General features: G+C 45.5%; 1 protein-coding gene across 1 annotated transcript in view; it reads left to right on the plus strand.

Annotated features, from left to right (window-relative positions):
- TNKS2 (tankyrase 2) overlaps positions 1-19,505 on the plus strand; it is a 209,129-nt gene that overhangs the window by 128,422 nt on the left and 61,202 nt on the right. The window contains exons 17-18 of the mRNA XM_033941178.1: positions 6,247-6,356; positions 15,064-15,252. Of these exons, the coding sequence (XP_033797069.1) occupies positions 6,247-6,356; positions 15,064-15,252 (299 nt within the window). The remainder of the gene's footprint in view (positions 1-6,246; positions 6,357-15,063; positions 15,253-19,505) is intronic.

The raw sequence follows: 19,505 nt of genomic DNA on the forward strand, positions 1-19,505 counted from the left end.
GGACTTGCCTGTGGTTACCATCCTTCTCTGGGGCTCCTTGTCTGTTAGAATTTGCGACGAGGCAAGTGTTAAGTTGTCACTTGCAGCTGAAGTCTTGTTGAAGTGGCAGAAGCCATGACTACTCTCACAGCTGTGGTCTTCTAGGAGAGACTTCGATTTTTTTTCACCAGAAACAAAGGCATTAATTTCTTTACCCCATGTAACAATGGATACAGACTAGAGTGATGTGTGGTCTGATGGTTTCTAAAGCAGTTGCTAGGTTCAACTGTGGTAGGGGTTATTAAGGCAGCTGCATGCATGACTCCACTGGTCCTTTTGATGGGAAACCAAAATCAAGGTGAGTTGGCAAAAGTGTCTAGTGACTCTCCCACTTGCAGAAATGCTGTGGAGCAGGGGAGTGGGTGGCTGCTGCATTGAAAGAATGGCCACCATATTGAAATTACCATGCAGAATTCTAGTTCTTTGCACCTTCAGGCCAGCTTCCCCATTTTGGACTTGGGTCCTCCTTATACTTCCTGTATGGGAAGGACCTTGAAAGCCTCGGTCTTCTGTCACAGTATTTTGTCTGGGTTACAGTTTAGTCAGGTATCAAGCTTTCTAGTACAGTGCAGAACCTTGGAGGATGAGTTCTTAGCTCCTTGTGGATGGAATCAACACAAAGCAATTAGATTGGACAGAGAACTTTTCGTTGATCTCTACTTAAGGGGTGGAAAGGCAAGCTGTTTCTCTGTCTCTTATGAAAGGGAGAATGCTGCTTTGATTAAATTTTCAGGAAGTAAGGGCTCATTTGACCAATTTAATAGGTTCTCTGAGGACAAGCAGGCAAGATATTCTCACAATTGGGCGACATTATCTGACAGAGTTCAGTGTGGACACTGACAAGTGTATTGTTGCAGTGCTCCATCACACACATACTGGTACTTTCCTGCCTCACATCGATATGTGGGCATTAATCTCAAGTTTTCTGCAAAGCTTAGAGTCTATACTTTTTCAACCTTCCCTAGTTTGTTAAACTTTTAATAATTTTTGTGCCTTCCTGATATATTTTTTTGTTTCTTTTCTTTACAATTTTTCCCTTTTTAACAACTTTTCATTTTTGGGCATTCGGGCACCTCAAGCCTTTCTGTGTCCACCATGCATTGACATTTCTGGGGTTGAAACTACTCGAGTTTTTCTGGGCCATTGAGCTTTATGACCTTGCAGCGACTGTTTTTCCCTCCATGTCTCAAGAGAGTGCTGAGTGGCTTAAAAAAATGGGCTTGACTTACTAGAATCATTTCAGCCACTGATCCCTGTAACTGGTACATTCAGTGTCTGGGTCCTGAACTTCAGGACATTTGCTGTGACCTCAGTCTTCACATGCAAAAGAGATCACTTAAAGCTCGTAGAATTCAGTGTGACAAATCTTTTGGTTCTGCATCAACATTGAGCATAGCTGGAGACTCGGAACCTGATATACAGCTAGCATTAACATCATTGACTTCCCCTTTCCATCAGGAGTGCCAAAAATTGGGCTCCCGCAAAAGACAAACTCCACATCCTCCTCATCCATGCCTCATGCATCAAGGGACAATGAAGAAAGCTAAGAAGCATAAAAGTTATTCCCCTTCTAGACATGGTACAACATCCTCTCAGGCATCGTTGTCTTCTACACATGCCAAGCATAGACATATAGAGGAACGCTCTCCATTTCTTCAGACCATGGCTCCTGCGTGGCGTGCCTCCACATCAAGGTCTCCCACACCCAGGCAACTGACACCACCAGCTCCTACACCCAGGCAACTGATACCACCAGCATCTCAGCCATTACTGACACCGATTTTCCAGGAGGAGATATTGGCTATGCTTAGACAAGAGCTTTCAGGACTATTATAACTACAGTCTTCACAGGCATTAATGCTGTATATGCCAGCCTCAGCCCAAAAAGACATCTGAGTGTCGGTCAAGGAGACGGTCACGTACCCCTGCTCAGCATCTGGTTTGACATGGACCTGTCTGACATATGCATCAACTTCAGCAGAGGAATTATCTTCTGGGTTAGAAGATACACCTACCTCAATGCTCCTCCATGCACAGTAGACACTCATCTCGGCGCACACTTCCTGACTCTCACAGAAGAGACTACTTTGAGGAGTCTGACTTATGGCACTTCAATCGGGACCCCCCAGATTTCTCAGTTGTGGAATCTTATATCATACCCTCTGATCCTTCTCTGCCACCTCAAAGATGTAAGTCTTCTCCAGAAACTACGTATTTACTGGATTTGTGCAACAAATGGCTCAAGCTATTCCTTTCAAACTAGAAATGGAAGATAAACCTCATGCTGAGCTCTTTGAGCTTCTTGACCAGACATGGGCAACTCCTGTCCTCGAGGGCCAGAATCCAATTGGGTTTTCAGGATTTCCCCAATGAATATGCATTGAAAGCAGTCCATGCGAATAGATCTCATGCATATTCATTGGGGAAATCCTGAAAACCCGATTGGATTCTGGCCCTCGAGGACCGGAGTTGCCCATATCTGTTCTAGACTAACTCTTCCCCAAGAGGGTCTCTCCATTCCTTTACTTGTAATGAAAGATGCATTATTTAGGACTCCTTTAAGAACATAAGAATTGCCATACTGGGACAGACCAAAGGTCCATCAAGCCCAGTATCCTGTTTCTAATAGTGACCAAATAGCTCCTAAAATATTGACACAATGTATAGAATTCAAAAGTGTCCTGGTTTTGACAGAACTCGATTGTAACATCATTCCTTAGTTGTAGAATTGGCTTTAAAGCGCTCTCACTACTCCCCAGGAAAGGAAGCCAGAACTATAGATTTCTATGGTTAAAGGATGTTCCATTCTTACCTACAGGATTGGACTACCAATTCTACACATCTGTTTATTTGAAATCTTTAAATCAGTAGTTCACCCTTTGAAGAATTTCTCTCTTCAAACAAACTTCCTGACTTCAGAATTTAAAGCAAAGTTTGCTAACCAGCCTTCTGTTTCCAGATCCTCTAACCAGCAATGCTCTCATGCAAGATAGCAGAAACCTCAAAAATACAGTCTGTCAAAGCAAAAGCAGTCCTTTTGACTACTTCCTAGAGAGTATAGCCAGTATCACTCTGACTCTGCCAGCCAATCTTCTGGTTGGGAGGGGAGACTACTCAGTTTAGCGTAAGGCCTTGTTGCAAGGAGTTGAACAGCATCACAAGCTTTATCTTGACTATCTCAAGAAAACACTGAATGTTTGAGTGTTTGGAATGCCATTGATGACTACACCAAAGTGTATATTTTTAGCTATTAGCGAAGTACATTAAATTTATTTCCATAATAAAATGCAGATATTGAAGGTTCATTTAATAAAATACTGCTAGAAGTTTTACATAAAATGTCTTTCTATCCACATATTATTGCTGAGTGTGAAAACAAAAGTTATGGCTATAATACCAAGAAACTTGCTCCATTAAGCAAAAATAATAGCACATTTTAAGAAAAATTAAGCTTTGTATAATCAGTGGCTTTGTGGACACCCAGAATGGGCTTTAAAAAAATTATTTTCTGATCAAGCACAGTCAAATTCATGTGAAAAACTTAAATTCGCAGTTTTTTTCAATTTTAGGTTTTTCCTACTGCTTCAATAACTCATTTTTGCTCTGTTACTGTTGAAGACATCTGCCAAGCAGCTACATGGTCCTCTATACATACATCCACCTCTCATTACTTGATTCAGTTAAGCAGTTCTGCAAAATATATTCAATGCCTGAGTGCCAACTTTCCCTCCAGCCCTCTTTTGCTTTATGCAAGGCTCATGTTTACATGGACACTAGCTTTTCAGCTATCGGGATCATGTCTCGCATAGAGTCCCATTTGTGAGAATAACATGCCTGCTTGTCCTCAGAGAAAACAGTTGCTTACCTGTAGCAGGTGGTCTTAGAGGACAGCAGACATATATTCTCACAATTCACACACCTCCCCCCTAGTTGGCTTTTCAGCATTTTTTTTTATTTCAAATAATTTTATTGTAGTATAAAGAAAACATAATACATACTGAATTATCAATTGTAATACACAAACCAAATACACAGTTTGAATAACAGCTACAATTATGGTTGCAAGAAATATACAAACCGTGCATTGCCATCTGGCAGGAAGACACCTGCACATGTGCAGTGGGAGCACTGCCTCAAATTTTTAAAGACAGCACATTTGGCAATGTCCACACCAGCCTCTGTCAGATGGTGTAACCTATTTGTGCTGTTTTTGGAGAACATCTGCTTATGGGTAAGTAATTTTGCTTTTCCTCTTTGCATAGCCGTTGAGTTTCTTAAAGAGAGCCCTTTCCCACCATGAAGAAGGCAGATATATTGTATTTTCAGACTAGAAGACCCCCCAGGGGAGTTGTCAGGGGAAGCAAATTCATTGGGTGCCTATTCCTGCTAAAGTTGGGGGAAATTCCTTCATATCCTACGATCAACGTCCTGGTCTCTGTTCTGACTCATCAGATAATCCTTGTTAAATCAGGCATGATCCCTAAGGACATGCAGGTAGAAAGATTGTAATCCATTTTAAGCAAACCACCTTCTCAAATTTACTAATTCATTCCTCTTTTTGTAGCAGTTTTTGGCAATTATTCTATTATTATACCTTATAGTGGGTAAGACCAAAGGTCTAAACCCAGATCTCTACCTCCAACAATGGCCAGTCAGATCAAAACTACCTCACAGGATCCCAGAAAGTAAAAGGATTTCATTCTGCTTACTCCAAATCCATCATGTGCCCTGTGGAATTTCATGCAATAGCCAGAGCATTCAGAGGCTGCCTGCTTGGAATTTGTCGATTGCTATGTTGATTTTATAATAAAGTCCATATCAGGAACATTGTCTCTCCACTGTGCTTCTTTGGGTTCTCTAGGATTTTTTTTTCTCTGTGGATTCTCCAGGGTCAATCTCTTTGCTCTAGATGAATTTCTAGGCAGTCTTCACACCCTTCTTTTATAGAGAACTAGGTTTTAGAATTATCTCAAACTGCTGGGTTTCATGTTGGCCTTCTTTGGACTGTTCCCCAGGTTGAGAATTAGCATGCAAACCCTTTCCTCTTCCATTATGCTTTGTTTCACTGATCTCTGATCCTATAAACTAGATTGCTGCCTTATACTTTCTGTAAGGGAGAGCCGAATATGAGGTCTGTTCCTGAAAATCTGTAAAGAGATTAATACTGATATCTCCAAATTGGATTATGATCATATGTGCAGAAACCCCTGTCTGGGCCATATAACTCAGGATATTTGGTCAGAAAAGGAATATCTTCTGGTCTACAAACCATAGGGAAAGAGTGAAAATTTTGAGAGTATCACGGTTGTTGTGAATGTGAACAGACAAGGGAGCATGCGGTACAGGACAGTGACTCAAGCAGCAGGTGTCATCTTCCATTAAACAGATTTGTTGCTTCATTTTTTCGGCTGCCCATTTATCGGGGTAGAAAACATCCAGGCTGCCTTTCTCACCCTGGAAAGTGAGAGCAGGACTTGGAAGCTCTCTGATAATTGATAAGACCAGTGGGGTCATCTCCACAAAGATCTGCTGGTGACTGGCAAGAATTCCAGGGCCAACAGATGCTTCAGCTAGGAGCCCAGTGAACTAGAGGCTGTCATTTCATGATATCTGAAGACTGCCTACTTTTGTATTTTCCTCTGTGGCACCTCATGATATGACTTTAAGCAGATAGAGGGATTACCTTTTTACTCTCATTCGGTGGCTCATTAAAAAGTTGTAGTTTTCCATTTCCATTTGTTATGTGGTAATAAAAAACCATGCTTTCGGACTGGTTTATTATGATTCAATGAAAGTAAAAGCTCTTGAAATATTCTTAGAAAATAAGTGTCAATGGAAGGACCAATCAGTCCACTCAATTTGTTCATCTCTTGTGCAATCGTAGGTTTTGTTTTATGATATTCTTACTCCCTCTCCATTTTACATTTGACCTTGCTCTACATAAGGAATTTAAAATCCAAAGAATGAGAGATTAATTGTTGTATGTCAGTTTCCTTCCTTAGTGCATAATTCCATTTCTGGAAGAGAGTTTGTTTCGGTTAATCTTAATTTGTCCCTTTGAGAATTGTATACATATCTAACTTCTGTAGTCTGAAAATATTAATTTCCACTATTTTAATGCTACATATTTTGAATGGAGCTTCTTTTAAGATATATCACTTATTTCAATTATTTGTGAAAGTAATCTTTTTTTTCCTTTTTCAATAGCTGGTTACAATAATTTGGAAGTTGCAGAGTACCTGTTGCAGCATGGAGCTGATGTAAATGCACAGGATAAAGGAGGCCTTATTCCTCTACATAATGCAGCATCCTATGGGGTAAACTGCTAGAATTGCCTAAGCTGTTTTACTTGAAGAATAATCAAGCTTTAAAATGTTGCACATAACCATTGTATTCATTTCAGTGCTAGCTTAGTAAATATTAGCTGCATCTTCTAGATCAGTGTTTTTCAACCGCTGTTCCGCGGCACACTAGTGTGCCGCGAGATGTTGCCTGGTGTGCCGTACGGTCAGGGCCGCCATCAGGGCAGTACCACCAGTCCTGCATTCAGGGGCCCGGGCTCCCCCAGGGTCCTAGGCCACAGTCTAGGGAGAGGGGCGGTCCGCCCCACGTGGACAGGAGAGAACTGGACGGGGGACCCGCAGAATTCAATACATCTCAAGCCGCGAGGCTTGTCTTCTGTTCCTGCCTGCCCTGCAGCTAACATATAGCCGATCGCAAGCGTTCCCCGATGTCAGCGCTGACGTCGGAGGGAGGGCTTAAGCAAAGCCTGCCCTCCGACGTCAGCACTGACGTCGGAGAATACTTCCGTTCGGCTATTTGTGCGCGGCAGGGCAGGCAGGAAGCAGAAGACAAGCCTCGCGGCTTGAGCTTCGTTTTGCTGAGAAAGTTGCAAAGATGGGCTGGGAGGCAAACACGGAACACAAAAGGGGGGAGGGAGTGCGTTTTGGACACAAGGCATGAACTTGGGAGAGAGGGAGGGAAAGAGATGCTGAGGTGGGGGAGGGAATGCGTTTTTGGACACAGAAGGCATGGACTTGGGAGAGAGGAAGGGAGGGAAAGATGCTGAGGTGGGAGAGGGAATGTGTTTTTGGACACAGAAGGCATGGACTTGGGAGAGAGGAAGGGAGGGAAAGAGATGCTGAGGTGGGGGAGGGAATGCGTTTTTGGACACAGAAGGCATGGACTTGGGAGAGAGGAAGGGAGGGAAAGAGATGCTGAGGTGGGGGAGGGAATGCGTTTTTGGACACAGAAGGCATGGACTTGGGAGAGAGGAAGGGAGGGAAAGAGATGCTGAGGTGGGGGAGGGAATGCGTTTTTGGACACAGAAGAAATGGGAGAGAGGAAGGGAGGGAAAGAGATGCTGAGGTGGGGGAGGGAATGAGTGTTTGGACACAAGGCATGGACTTTGGAGAGAGGAAGGGAGGGAAAGAGATGGTTGTGTACACGGGGAATAGAAGAAAGGAGAATTTTTGGTCATAGGGAGGGAGTGAGGTACAGATAGTGGCATACCAGGGTGGGGGGGCGGTCTGCCCCACCCCGGGTTTACATCCCAAGGGGGTGCACAGCTGGCCACCCTCCAGTGTTGTCCCTAGGCCGGCAAACTGCGGCTCTTTAGCCACTTGAGTGCCACCGCCGCCATCGGGAACAGGCCGGCGCCAAGTTCTCCCTGCTTTTCCCTGTGGGGCCGGCCAACTCTCGCCACTCGCGTCAATTCTGACGTCGGAGAGGACGTTCTGGGCCAGCCAATCGCTGCCTGGCTGGCCTAGAACGTCCTCTCCGACGTTAGAATTGACGACGGGTGGCGAGAGTTGGTCGGCCCCGCGGGGAAGAGAAGCAGGGAGAACTTGGCGCCGGCCTGTTCCCGATGGCGGCGGTGGCACTCAAGTGAATTACTTTATATATAGTCAATATAGGCACAGAGTTAAATTTTTTAACATTTTCTAATGGTGGTGTGCCTCGTGATTTTTTTCATGAAACAAGTGTGCCTTTGCCCAAAAAAGGTTGAAAAACACTGTTCTAGATTACCATAGATATGTGATTGGACTGGATGTAACAGGTTTTAGTACAAAAGGACAGGTTAGAACAAAGTTATTTGCACAGAGCTTTAGTGTGGTAATTTTATTCTAATGTTGGCCTTTAGTGGAGCTTAATTGACCATTAAATACTCATTATATTGAGTATAAAAAGGGCTTTGAGTTGTTCCTTTATTGTACGTTTGGGTGTTATTTTCCAGTCAATTAGTGTGTCTGAGGGCAGAAAAAAAATTGGAGTTTCTACACTTCAGCTACTACACAAATGTACTGTTATACCAAAACAATACACTCATTCTCCTTGACTGTCTGCAGTGCCCAACTGCTTATCACTCTACCCCTCCAAACAACCCTAGCCCCAGTACTTTCTCTCCCTACTAGTCCATTCTTGAATTTTCCCCCCTCTTGTCCCTGCCATCACTATTCACCTTTGCTCAGTCTGTCCTCCCTAACAGTTTCAATGCATGCAAATGGGAACATCTCTGTAGTGGAGCTAGTAGTAGAAAGAATAGAAGAATGATAATGAAGGACAATTATCTAAAATCTTGTGCCTCTGAGTTGTCAGTATAAAAACTGGGTGGCGGATTCAGGGAAGGCAAGGGGAAGGAGGTGAGAGTACTACAGGGAATAGTGTTTTTCTTATAAATGTGTGTTTAAGCATGGAGCTACTACTGCCAACCTTAACTACAAAAGTCAAACAATTAAGCAAAGGACATCAAACCATCCTTCAGTTTGATATTTCTGCAGTGTTTGACTCCATCAATCACCAACTACTCCTAAACACACTCGGTGTTTAGGCATCATGGGCACAGTTTACAACTGGTTCAGAGACTTCTTACAGAACAGGAACTACCTTGTCCGGAAAGACGATGACTTCTCAAAAAGTTGGCCAGCCTTCTGTGGTGGTCCCCAGGGATCCCCCTCTCCCCTATACTCTACAACCTATTCATAAGCTCACTAGGCAACATTACCTTCAACAACAATGAAAGCCTACTATCATACGCTGATGACATTCTCCTCCTCATCCCAATAGAGCACAACACCATAGACACCCCTCAGAGAATCATAAACAAAATAGAAAAGATACAAATGTGGGCTACACTCAAATGGAATGCAGCAAAAACGAAAGCACTCTGGTTTCACAGTTGACTGTAAACTGTCCCAACAGCTGTTACCTTGCCCACAGGAACCAATCTCGATATCAACAAAACCTCCAAAATACTTGGGGTCATACTAGACTCAACCCTTTCCTACGAACCCCAGATCTCCAACATATGAAAAAAGATATTCTATAGCATGAGACAACTCCGAATGGTCAGACCCTTCTTCCACAGCCACCACTTCACGATACTGACACAGATGCTTTTATTGTCCCATCTAGATTATTGTAACTCACTTTATTCCAGGACAAGCAGGCAGCATATTCTTGACTGATGGGTGACGGCACCGACGGAGCCCCGGTACGGACAATTTTAGAGTGATTGCACTCTAAGAACTTTGAAAGTTATAGTAGGCCGCACGCGCGAGTGCCTTCCCGCCCGACAGAGGCGCGCGGTCCCCAGTTTCTTAGTTTCCGCGGAGCTAAGAAGATGCGTGTTCCAACTGCTGTTGGAAAATTTTTTTCAAATTTTTCTCGCCTTCCCGCTCGCGCGTTATTTTCTTGTCGTGATTTATTCACCTTATCGTTTCTTTCTTTTATTTTAAAAAAAAAAGTCCATTTTTTTTCGACTTTTTTTCCGGTCAGCCCCAATGGGGCCTGTTGGCACCATCGAAGCCTTGGGCTTCGATTTTGCTACGGCCGTTTTTCCCTTCATGCCCCCTTCACTGGGTTTCAACAGCGAATTCTTTTCGGTGCCGCCATGGAAGTTCCCCTGGCATCGACACCGTCATCTTCTTCCAAATCGGCACCGGTGACTTCGACACCGCAAGATCCATCCTCGGTGTCGCACCCTGTAGGTAAGCCGGCTAAGAAGCCATCCCCTACTGTCCTTAGCCCGCCAGTCGAACAAGCAGTGAGCCAAGTCCTGCAGACTGCGCGCCGGCCTCGCAAACGCTCCGCTCCTATTGAAGTCACTGCCTCTTCATCGGCATCGACTTCGCCTGAGCGTCGAGCTGCACCGCAGGTACCGAGCAAGAAAAAAGCGGTACCGGTGCCATCGGGACCGTCTCTGGATGAGAGAATAGCATCCATCCTTCAGGTCCAGCTTAAGGAGCAATTACAACACTTGCTCCCGGCTCTGCTGACTCCGAGCCTTCCAGTGTCGGTACCTACTGAGCATTCGGTGCCGATTTTCGAACAGCCTGTTTTGTCGGCATCGACGTTATCGGCACCGCAAAAATCTGTTTCTATGCCTGTTCTCTCGGCGGAACCGAAGTCTCTTTGACGCACTGCTTACTCGACTTCGGAGCCGGTGCCGTTCTCTGACACCCGTACTGCTGTACAGTCACCCGGTACGGTGTCCATGAGGTCTGGTAAATCGGTACGCAAAACCAAGCATACCGAACCTTCTACCCCACTTTCTCAGGGCCGTCTGTCATCGGTACGGGACCCTGATTTGTGGGATGATTCTGATGACCCCCTCGGTACCGAGGCAGATTATTCCTCGGAGGAGGATGTTACATCGGTGCAGGATCCTGCTGGTAAGCCAGAGCACTCGTCCTTCACCAAGTTTCTTAACCCTTTCAGGACCAAGGGACATATTTGTCCCATAACTTTAAAATCCTATAAATTTTGATTGGGATAGTCTACAGTTCTAAATTTGATATGTACGGATTCCATATGATACTGCCTTTATGTAAACAAACTGGTTCCGACATTCATTCATTAGCGTCGTTGCCAGATTGACGAGAAGATTCACTTGCCACACTGTCCATAAGCCAGAAGTGTGATTTAAAAAAAAAAAATATTTCACAAAAAAAATCTATTTTTTGGCATCTGCAAGCCCTTTTTACCATAAAATTGTCGTCAAAACCACAAAAATTGGCCTACGATCCTTATGGTCCTGAAAGGGTTAAGGAGATGTCGGACATCCTTTCCATCCCTCTAGAGTCTGACTCTAAAAAATCCAAAGCATTTCTTGATGCTTTGGATTTTGACCAGCCTCCGAAAGAATTTTTAAAGTTACCCCTCCATGACATCTTGAGGGAAACTTTTTACAAAAATTTAGAAACTCCTCTCACCGTTCCAGGAGCCCCTAGGAAGCTGGAATCGCTTTACAAGGTGATTCCTATTCCAGGGTTTGACAAACCCCAGCTGCCCCATGAATCTCTGCTGGTGGAGTCCACCCTCAAAAAATCGGCAGGCTCTAGTGTATATGCCTCTGTCCCTCCTGGCAGAGAGGGCAAGGCCATGGATAAATTTGGTAAAAGACTTTACCAAAATGCAATGCTGGCCAACCGTTCAGGTAACTATGCGTTTCACTTCTCTTTTTACCTGAAACATTTGATTCAGCAAGTCTCTTCTTTTCAAAAGTATCTTCCTGACCGTAAGCTTCCTGCATTCCAACCTACAACTCAGGAAGTTCATGGTCCGGTCCATCTATGATACTTTTGAACTCACATCCCGAGCCACTGCTATGTCTGTAGCGATGAGACGATTGGCATGGCTCCGAGTCTCCGACCTTGATGTGAACCACCAGGACCGCCTTGCCAATGCTCCCTGCCTGGGTGATGAGCTCTTTGGAGAATCTATGGATACCACCACTCAAAAGCTCTCTGCCCATGAGACGAGGTGGGATACTTTGCTGAAAAATAAAAAGAAGCCTCCTCGTCCATTTAGACAGCAGCCATCATATCAGAGGCGGTTTTCTGCTCGGCCAGTTCAGCCTCAACCTCCACAACCTCGGAGGCAGCGGCAACAGCACCAACAAGCACGTCAGCAACAGCCGCCTACCATAAAGCCTGTCACTCAGACTAAGCCGACTCAGCCCTTTTGACTCCCTTCTCCTGGGCATTGCCAGTCTCCCTCCCTCCTGTCCTCTTCCACAGCCCATAGGAGGTCGATTAACCATTTTTCACTCTCGATGGGAGGTAATCACCACCGACCAGTGGGTGCTCTCGATCATAGCCCATGGCTACTCCCTCAATTTTCAGGCTACTCCCTCAATTTTCAGACTCCTCCGCCGTTAGGCCTGCCAAAAGAGTCTGCTTCCAACAAGTCTCAGTCCCTCCTTCTCGCTCAAGAGGTTCACTCCCTCCTTCTTCTCAATGCCATCGAAGAAGTTCCTCAAGATCAGCGAGGTCCCGGTCCCTGTGCCAGGAGGCGATGAGGCTCTGGGATTGGGTTGTTCGCCGCAACATATTCCTTTGAGCGATCTACATTCAAGGCCATCACAATTGTCTGGCGGACAAGTTGAGTCGTCTGCTGCAGCCTCACGAATGGTCCATCCATTCCTTGACCCTGTGTCAGGTATTTGCTCATTGTTCGCATCCCCCCACAATCACAAGTTGCCCCGCTTCTGCTCCAGGGTTTACACCCCACTCAGACTCGAGGTGGATGCTTTCCTGCTGGATTGGATGAACCTGTTTCTGTATGCGTTCCCTCCATTCCCTCTGATTCTGAAGACTCGTCAGGTTAAAGTCCACGAGTGCCACTATGATCCTGATAGCTCCTTGGTGGCCCCGACAGCCGTGGTTCTCCCTTCTGTTGCAACTCAGTTCCAGGGAGTTTCTTCTTCTGCATGTTTTTCCTTCTCTGCTTACGCAGAGTCGAGGTTCTCTGCTTCATCCCAACCTTCAGTCTCTGCACTTAACGACTTGGTTCCTCGAGACTTAATGCCCTCGTTCCAGTTCTCACAGCCGGTGCTGGACATCCAGGAGGTGTCTTGGAAGGAATCCACTCGCCAATGTTACCATCAGAAGTGGACCTGTTTCTCTTCCTGATGTGCTACCTGACAGCAGGAGCCGTTGTCTGCCTCCTTATCTGCTTCCTTGACTATCTGTTATACTTGTCAGGCGCTGGATTCAAGTCCTCCTCGGTTCGAGTCCACCTTAGTGCCATTACTGCTTTTCATCAGCCGATTGACGGGAAGCCTATCTCTGTCATCCTGTGGTTTTCTGCTTCATGAAAGGCCTTTTCCACGTTCATTGGCCCCTTAAACCTCCTCCTGTGGTTTGGGATCTTAACGTGGTCCTTGCTCGCTTAATGAAACCCCCATTCGAGCAGCGAGCGTGGGCTCACTTGAAGTATCTTACTTGGAAGATTGTGTTTCTTATTGCTCTCACTTATGCCCGTCGGGTCAGTGAGCTTCAAGCCTTGGTAGCGGACCCTCCTTTCACTGTCTTCCATCATGATAAGGTGATGCTCCGTACCCATCCTAAGTTCTTGCCTAAGGTTGTTTCTGAGGTTTCACATCAACCAATCCATTGTTCTTCCTGTGTTTTTTCCGAAGCCCCATTCTCACCCTGGAGAAGTGGCTCTGCATTGTCTTGATTGTAAGCGTGCACTGGCCTTCTACTTGAAGCGCACTGCTCCGCATCGTTCTGCTTCCCAGCTGTTTCTCTCTTTCGACCCTAATCGTTTGGGTTGCTCTGTTTCTAAGCGGACCATTTCTAACTGGTTGGCCGCTTGTATCTCCTTTTGTTATGCTCAGGCTGGTCTCTCCTTGCCGGGTCGCATCACAGGCCACAAGGTCAGAGCGATGGCAGCGTCAGTTGCTTTCCTCCGCTCGACTCCACTTGAGGAAATCTGTAAGGCTGCCACTTGGTCCTCGGTTCATACCTTTACCTCGCGCTACTGTCTGGATACTGTCTCCAGGCGTGATGGCCATTTTGGCCAGTCCGTTTTGCAAAACCTGTTCTCCTAAATTGCCAACTCTCTCTACATCTCATTCTGGTTAACTTGGAGGCCTCCCACATGTAGAGAATTTGCTGCCTGCTTGTCCTGGGATAAAGCGCAGTTACTTACCATAACAGGTGTTATCCAGGGATAGCTGGCAGATATTCTCACAACCCACCCACCTCCATGGTTGGCTTCTTTGCTAGCTATCTGAACTGAGGACATGCTGAGGAGATGCATGCCCTAGACCGGGTGAGAGGGGCACACGCACATGCGCGGGCCAATCGCAAGCTTGAAGGTCTTTAATCAAGTCTGCTTGCGAAAACGTCCGCTAGGGGGCTCAGTCGGTGACGTCACCCACATGTAGAGAATATCTGCCTGCTGTCCCTGGATAACACCTGTTACAGTAAGTAACTGTGCTATATGCGTCCAGGTTCACTGATGAAAATAACTACCAGTAGAAGAGTGAGAGAGCGCTTTGTCGCAAGAGAACTTTTTCTTTGGTGGCCTTCATTGGATGGAATAGATCACTGCTTGTACTGTGACAGGAGCAGACATATATGGTTATTTAGAAGAAGCTTAGACCATTTCTGTTTCAGAAGGCTGATTGGAATTGGAGAGTACATTCTTAAAATGATGCAGCAATACTAATCGCATTATAAAGCTGTTTTGCACACACATTTTCTGTGTGTTTATTATAGAAAATGTTTTTCACCTTGGATAAAACTCTGTTTTGGAAAAAGCTATTAATATGTATAATCAGGTGCGCTGAGATAAAAGCAATTAGGGTGGATTTTGATTTAAATCACGCCCATGATATGATGAATGGATTAATGGAATTCACTTACTAAAAAATGTAAACATTGCATGAATATACTTAATTAAAAACTAATCTTTATGATGATTAACTTTTGGCTTATAATGCATCTTAAATAGAAAACTATCTTTAGGTTTTTTCCTCAAAATTTTTATTTATTTTAAATCCAATTTATAAAAATATGATCTTTGGCCTTTTTAATTTCATTATGGTGGATGTTTGAATTTCTTTGTAAGCTGGAACAGTGACACAGCTTATAAGCGCTCCCCCGTCTCATTTTCTTTCTTATTAGTAGGACGTAGCACTTTCTTTAGCGGAGTAAAGTCTCACATTTCTTAGTATGATTTGTAGTGTAACAGTATTAAGAGTTAATATTAACAGAATATTTTATTTTGTAGCATGTAGATGTAGCAGCTTTACTTATAAAATTTAATGCCTGCGTGAATGCCACGGATAAATGGGCTTTTACACCCTTACATGAAGCAGCCCAAAAAGGAAGAACACAACTTTGTGCTTTGCTGCTAGCACATGGAGCTGACCCTACACTAAAAAATCAGGAGGGACAAACATCCTTAGACCTAGTTACAGTAAGTAATGTTAGGACTTTGTTCTTATCCACAGTTTATCAGTCTTGTAAGATAATAGTTACAAACAATCTGCACAGTGTGATAACTATATGGCTGTCACTTCTCAGATCTCAGTTAACATTGTCTTCCTGCTAAATGGTAATCTAGATCAGTGTTCTTTAACTGCCAGTCAGCAGAAATTTCCTGCCAGTCCCTGCAGGGCTGGCTAGATCAGGGGAACTCCGACTTTTTGCTTCCCAGCTCTCAGTACTTGCCTGCATTAGTGCCAGTAGTGTCAGTGCAGCAGTTCACTTAGGCAGCCTTGGGTCCTTTGATGGGTCGCGCCCGCCTCTGAGGAAAGAGAAAGTTGCATCATCAGAGGCGGGCCGCAACTCGGCAAAAGCCCCAAGGCTGCCTAAGTGAATCACGCTGACGCTACTGACGCTGCCGTAGGCAAGTACTGAGAGCTGCTGGGAGGAGAGCGGAGGGAAGGGGAGGAAGCCACTGTTGGAGGCTGGGAAGCTGCAGGATAAAGGGAGAGCTGCTACTGGACTGGGAGGGAGGGAGGGAGAAGGAGAGATTGTGTTGGAAGGGGAGGAGGGGAAGGGAAGAGAGAAGGGGTACTGATAGATCGGGGAGGAGTTAAAAAGGAAGGAAAGAGCTGGCAGGGAGATTAGAGGAGGGGGAGGGGACAGGGTGGAGGTCAGCAGAGAAATAAGGAGAGAGGGACAAAGATGCTAGATCTGGTGTAGGAGAGAGAAAAAATGGAGAGCAGTGAGGCTGGAATGAATCATGTAAAAAGGAGAGAGGGGGCACAGGCTGGATGGAAAGGGGAGAGGGGCATAGAAAGAAGGCAGATACCATATGGAAGGGGGAGAGAGCAGACAGTGGATGGAAGGGGCAGATGCTGGATTGAAGAGACAGAGGGGGCAGACGCTGGAAGGAAGAGAGTGAAAAGAAGATGCAAGCAGAAACCAGAGACGACAAAAGGTAGAAAAAATAATTTTATTTCTATTTTGTGATTAGAATATATCAGATTTGAAATACGTATCCTGGTAGAGTGGTTAGACATAATTGGGGACCGCAGAGGCCAGGCAGTGCTTCTTTAGCTTCCAGCTGGCTTAGGGCTCTCTGATCAGGGGTAGTTGCCCTAGTTGCACTCCCCTAACATGTGTGACTGTGGTATTCTGTAATAATTTGGCTTATTTGGTTTTCTTGATAGTGAAGGGTACAGGAGAGAGGGGTTTTGTTGATCCTTGCTCTGTATTTTTTGTATTTATAAAATGACAATTGTACAGAATATTGTTTCGTTTTCTACTTTAATAAAATACGTTCTTTATAAAATCATAACTATTTGAGGCTTGTGCGGATGGGATCAGATGGTTTGTGGAGACTTTTTTTTTTTTTTTTAATTTCAGTCTTGCGGCCCCGTGAAGTATTTTGTTCAGCCCCAGTCGAGAATGATGCAGTGTTTTCCTCTGCTGCCCCCGAGTGTTTACTGTCTTGCCGACTCCCTCCTCTGTCTTGCTGCAGCGTTTGCGCATTTATGTAGCCCTAGAAACATTTTTTTTTGGCTAATGCAGTCCAGGGAAGACAAAAGGTTGGATACCCCTGGTAGATGATTTTGTATTTTTGAGAAACAGTTGAGTAGATGCAGTACTGATGTTTGTGTATATTTGTTAAACAGTATAGCATTAGAGAATTACTGTACATACTCTAATATAAGTCGAGACCCCCATTCCTCCCCCCATCCCAAAAGGATGAAAATGGTTGACTCAAATATGTCAGGCGGCTTAATATTCAAGTTCCGTGCCAGGATCTGCACCCAGCCTCCTTCTCTCCATCCCCTGTCAGGCTCTGCACCCAGCCCCCTTCCCTCACTGCACCCAGCTCCCTCCTCTGTCAGGCACTGCACCCAGCCCACTCCCTGCTAAGCTCTGCACACAGGCCCCTTTCCTCCCTCCCTCTGTCAGGCACTGCACCCAGCCCCCTCCCTGCTAGGCACTGCACACAGGTCCCTTCCCTCCCTCCCAGGCTCTCCACCCTGTCCCCCTTCCCTATCCTGTCCATTGTACCTCCTCTGCTGCTGGAATCCCTGGTGGTCCAGAGGTGTAGCGGGCAGGAGCGAGCTTTCCGTGCTCCTGCCTCACTGCTAACCCAGCCGATCGCTGCTGCGAGTTCCGGCTTCAGCCGCTGAGCGGGAGTGCACTTTGGCACCACAGGTCAGCGCTAAGCGGCTTCCTGAATGGCTCCTGTGAATTCTCGCGAAAATTCGCTGGAGCCATTCAGGAAGAGGGTCCTCAATTGGTTTGATTTTTTTTTTTTTTTTTTGCAGGTGTTTAAAAAAAAACAAACAAAAAATACACCTCTGTTTTCTCTTCCCTTGTTCTGCTGAATTGAGGCATGGGGCTTGAAGGTCTCCTTTGGCCTTGGGGGTGTCTCAGCTGCTTGCTTTGAAAGCCAGTGAGGCCTGCCCTGTTAATTTGAAATAAAAAAAATTCTATAGCACCAACAGTATCTTTCCAGACAGTCAGGCACTTCTTATGTTTCTTCTCTGCTCTGTACAGCCCTCCTGTCTGCCATGAGTGTTTTTGTTTGCCTGTCAGTTTTACTTTTTGTGGTGGCTTGAGCAGAGTGTGCCTAAAAAATTGTTTGGTATGATCCCACTGAAGGATCAACACAGCCGACTCCTGCAAATACAAATATTGCACTCAGGCAGGAGTCGTGTCAGAGCCACTTTTGGAGCCAGGGCCCTTTCATCCCAACATATTCAGGGCCGACTGCAAATTCAGGTTTTTCTCTAGCATTGGCACCAGTTTTGGTTGGAACCACTGCGGTCGCCTCAGGTCCTTCTCAGCCTTCACATTTGGAACCTATGGTCCCTGCAGGGAGTGATCAAGGGACTGGGCCTCTGGACCCAGGATCTGCAGGGGGTTTCTCCTCAGATTTCATCTTGGCCATGTGCAAGGCCTTCTGCATGCACAGGTCAACTTGAACAGGAAGGCTTTAGTTCTGTGCTACCATCTCCTACTTCTGCTTTGTCCTTTCGTCCCCCCCACCTCCATCACCTAAGTGGCCGAGGTTAGTTGGGGAAGAAGGCTTGCCCCAGGAGGATCTGGTCCTCTCTGATGAGAACAAGGATTGGCCTGATGAAATCCCTTTATCTCAGAAGGATCACTGAATAGCAGAAAGAATTGAATGATCAAGTATCAGCTGTCTTGCGTTTTAAGAAGAAACCTATGGAGGCTTTGCGGGTCATGGATCCTTTACTCAAGCATTCAGAAAGCTTCCAAGACCTTCTCTATGTATCAGGATATCAGGGATGTGATTCAGATGCAGTGGAAGTCTCTGAATGCTTCTTTCCACATTGCAGGGTCAATGGCTTGCTTATATCCCATGCCTGATATGGACAAAGAGGCCTTATGTCTGCCTGTTGTAAATGTGATGGTTTTGGCAGTTGAGAAAAAGAATACAGTGCCAGTAGATGGGTGGAGTGGGGGGGCGCGGCCCTGTGGGATTCACAGGATTGCAGGCTGGAGTTTTCATGAAACAGAGTTTTAAGGTGGCAGTGCTGACAGTTCAGGCAGCTATCTACGGTGGTCTGCTAGCCTGTTTCTGTTTGTCTGAGCATGTGTTGGATAGGGAAGCCAATGATTGGACTTTAGTGGATCAGGAGGTTGCGAAGATTGAGATGTGGGCTAGAGAATGACACAGTGACAAAATTCATCATCGTTCCCGTCCTCCTTATCCGCGGGAAACCATCTTCATGTCATTCTTTAAGGGACGAATCAGAGTATGAATGCCCACAACCACTGACCCACAAGCTTTGCTTTGAAAAATGCTGGTGTAGAAGGACTGAGGTTGAAATAGACACTAGAAAATGACATGGGATTATTTCCTGCGGGGACGGGAACAGTGATGAATTTTGTCACCGTGTCATTCTCTAATGGGGGCCTCATTCCTTCCGGATGTCATGTACAATTTTACACTCCTTGGCCAAGAGCATGGCACTTAGGGCTCCTTTTACTAAGGTGCGCTAGCGTTTTTAACGCACGCACAAGATTAGTGTGCGCTAGCTGAAAAATTATCGACTCTTTAAAAAGAGGCGGTAGCGGCTAGCGCGCTTTTGTAAAAGGAGCCCTTAGTGTTGCAGCCCAGGGGTCTTTGTGTCTTCAGGGTTGGTCAGTAGACTCGGCACCTTGAGCTCAGTGGTTTTTCCTTCAAATAATTTGATTTGATTTATTATATTTGATATACCACTAGCACATAAGTAT

Source organism: Geotrypetes seraphini, chromosome 4 (assembly GCF_902459505.1).
Source record: "Geotrypetes seraphini chromosome 4, aGeoSer1.1, whole genome shotgun sequence".
Lineage (NCBI taxonomy): Eukaryota > Metazoa > Chordata > Amphibia > Gymnophiona > Dermophiidae > Geotrypetes > Geotrypetes seraphini.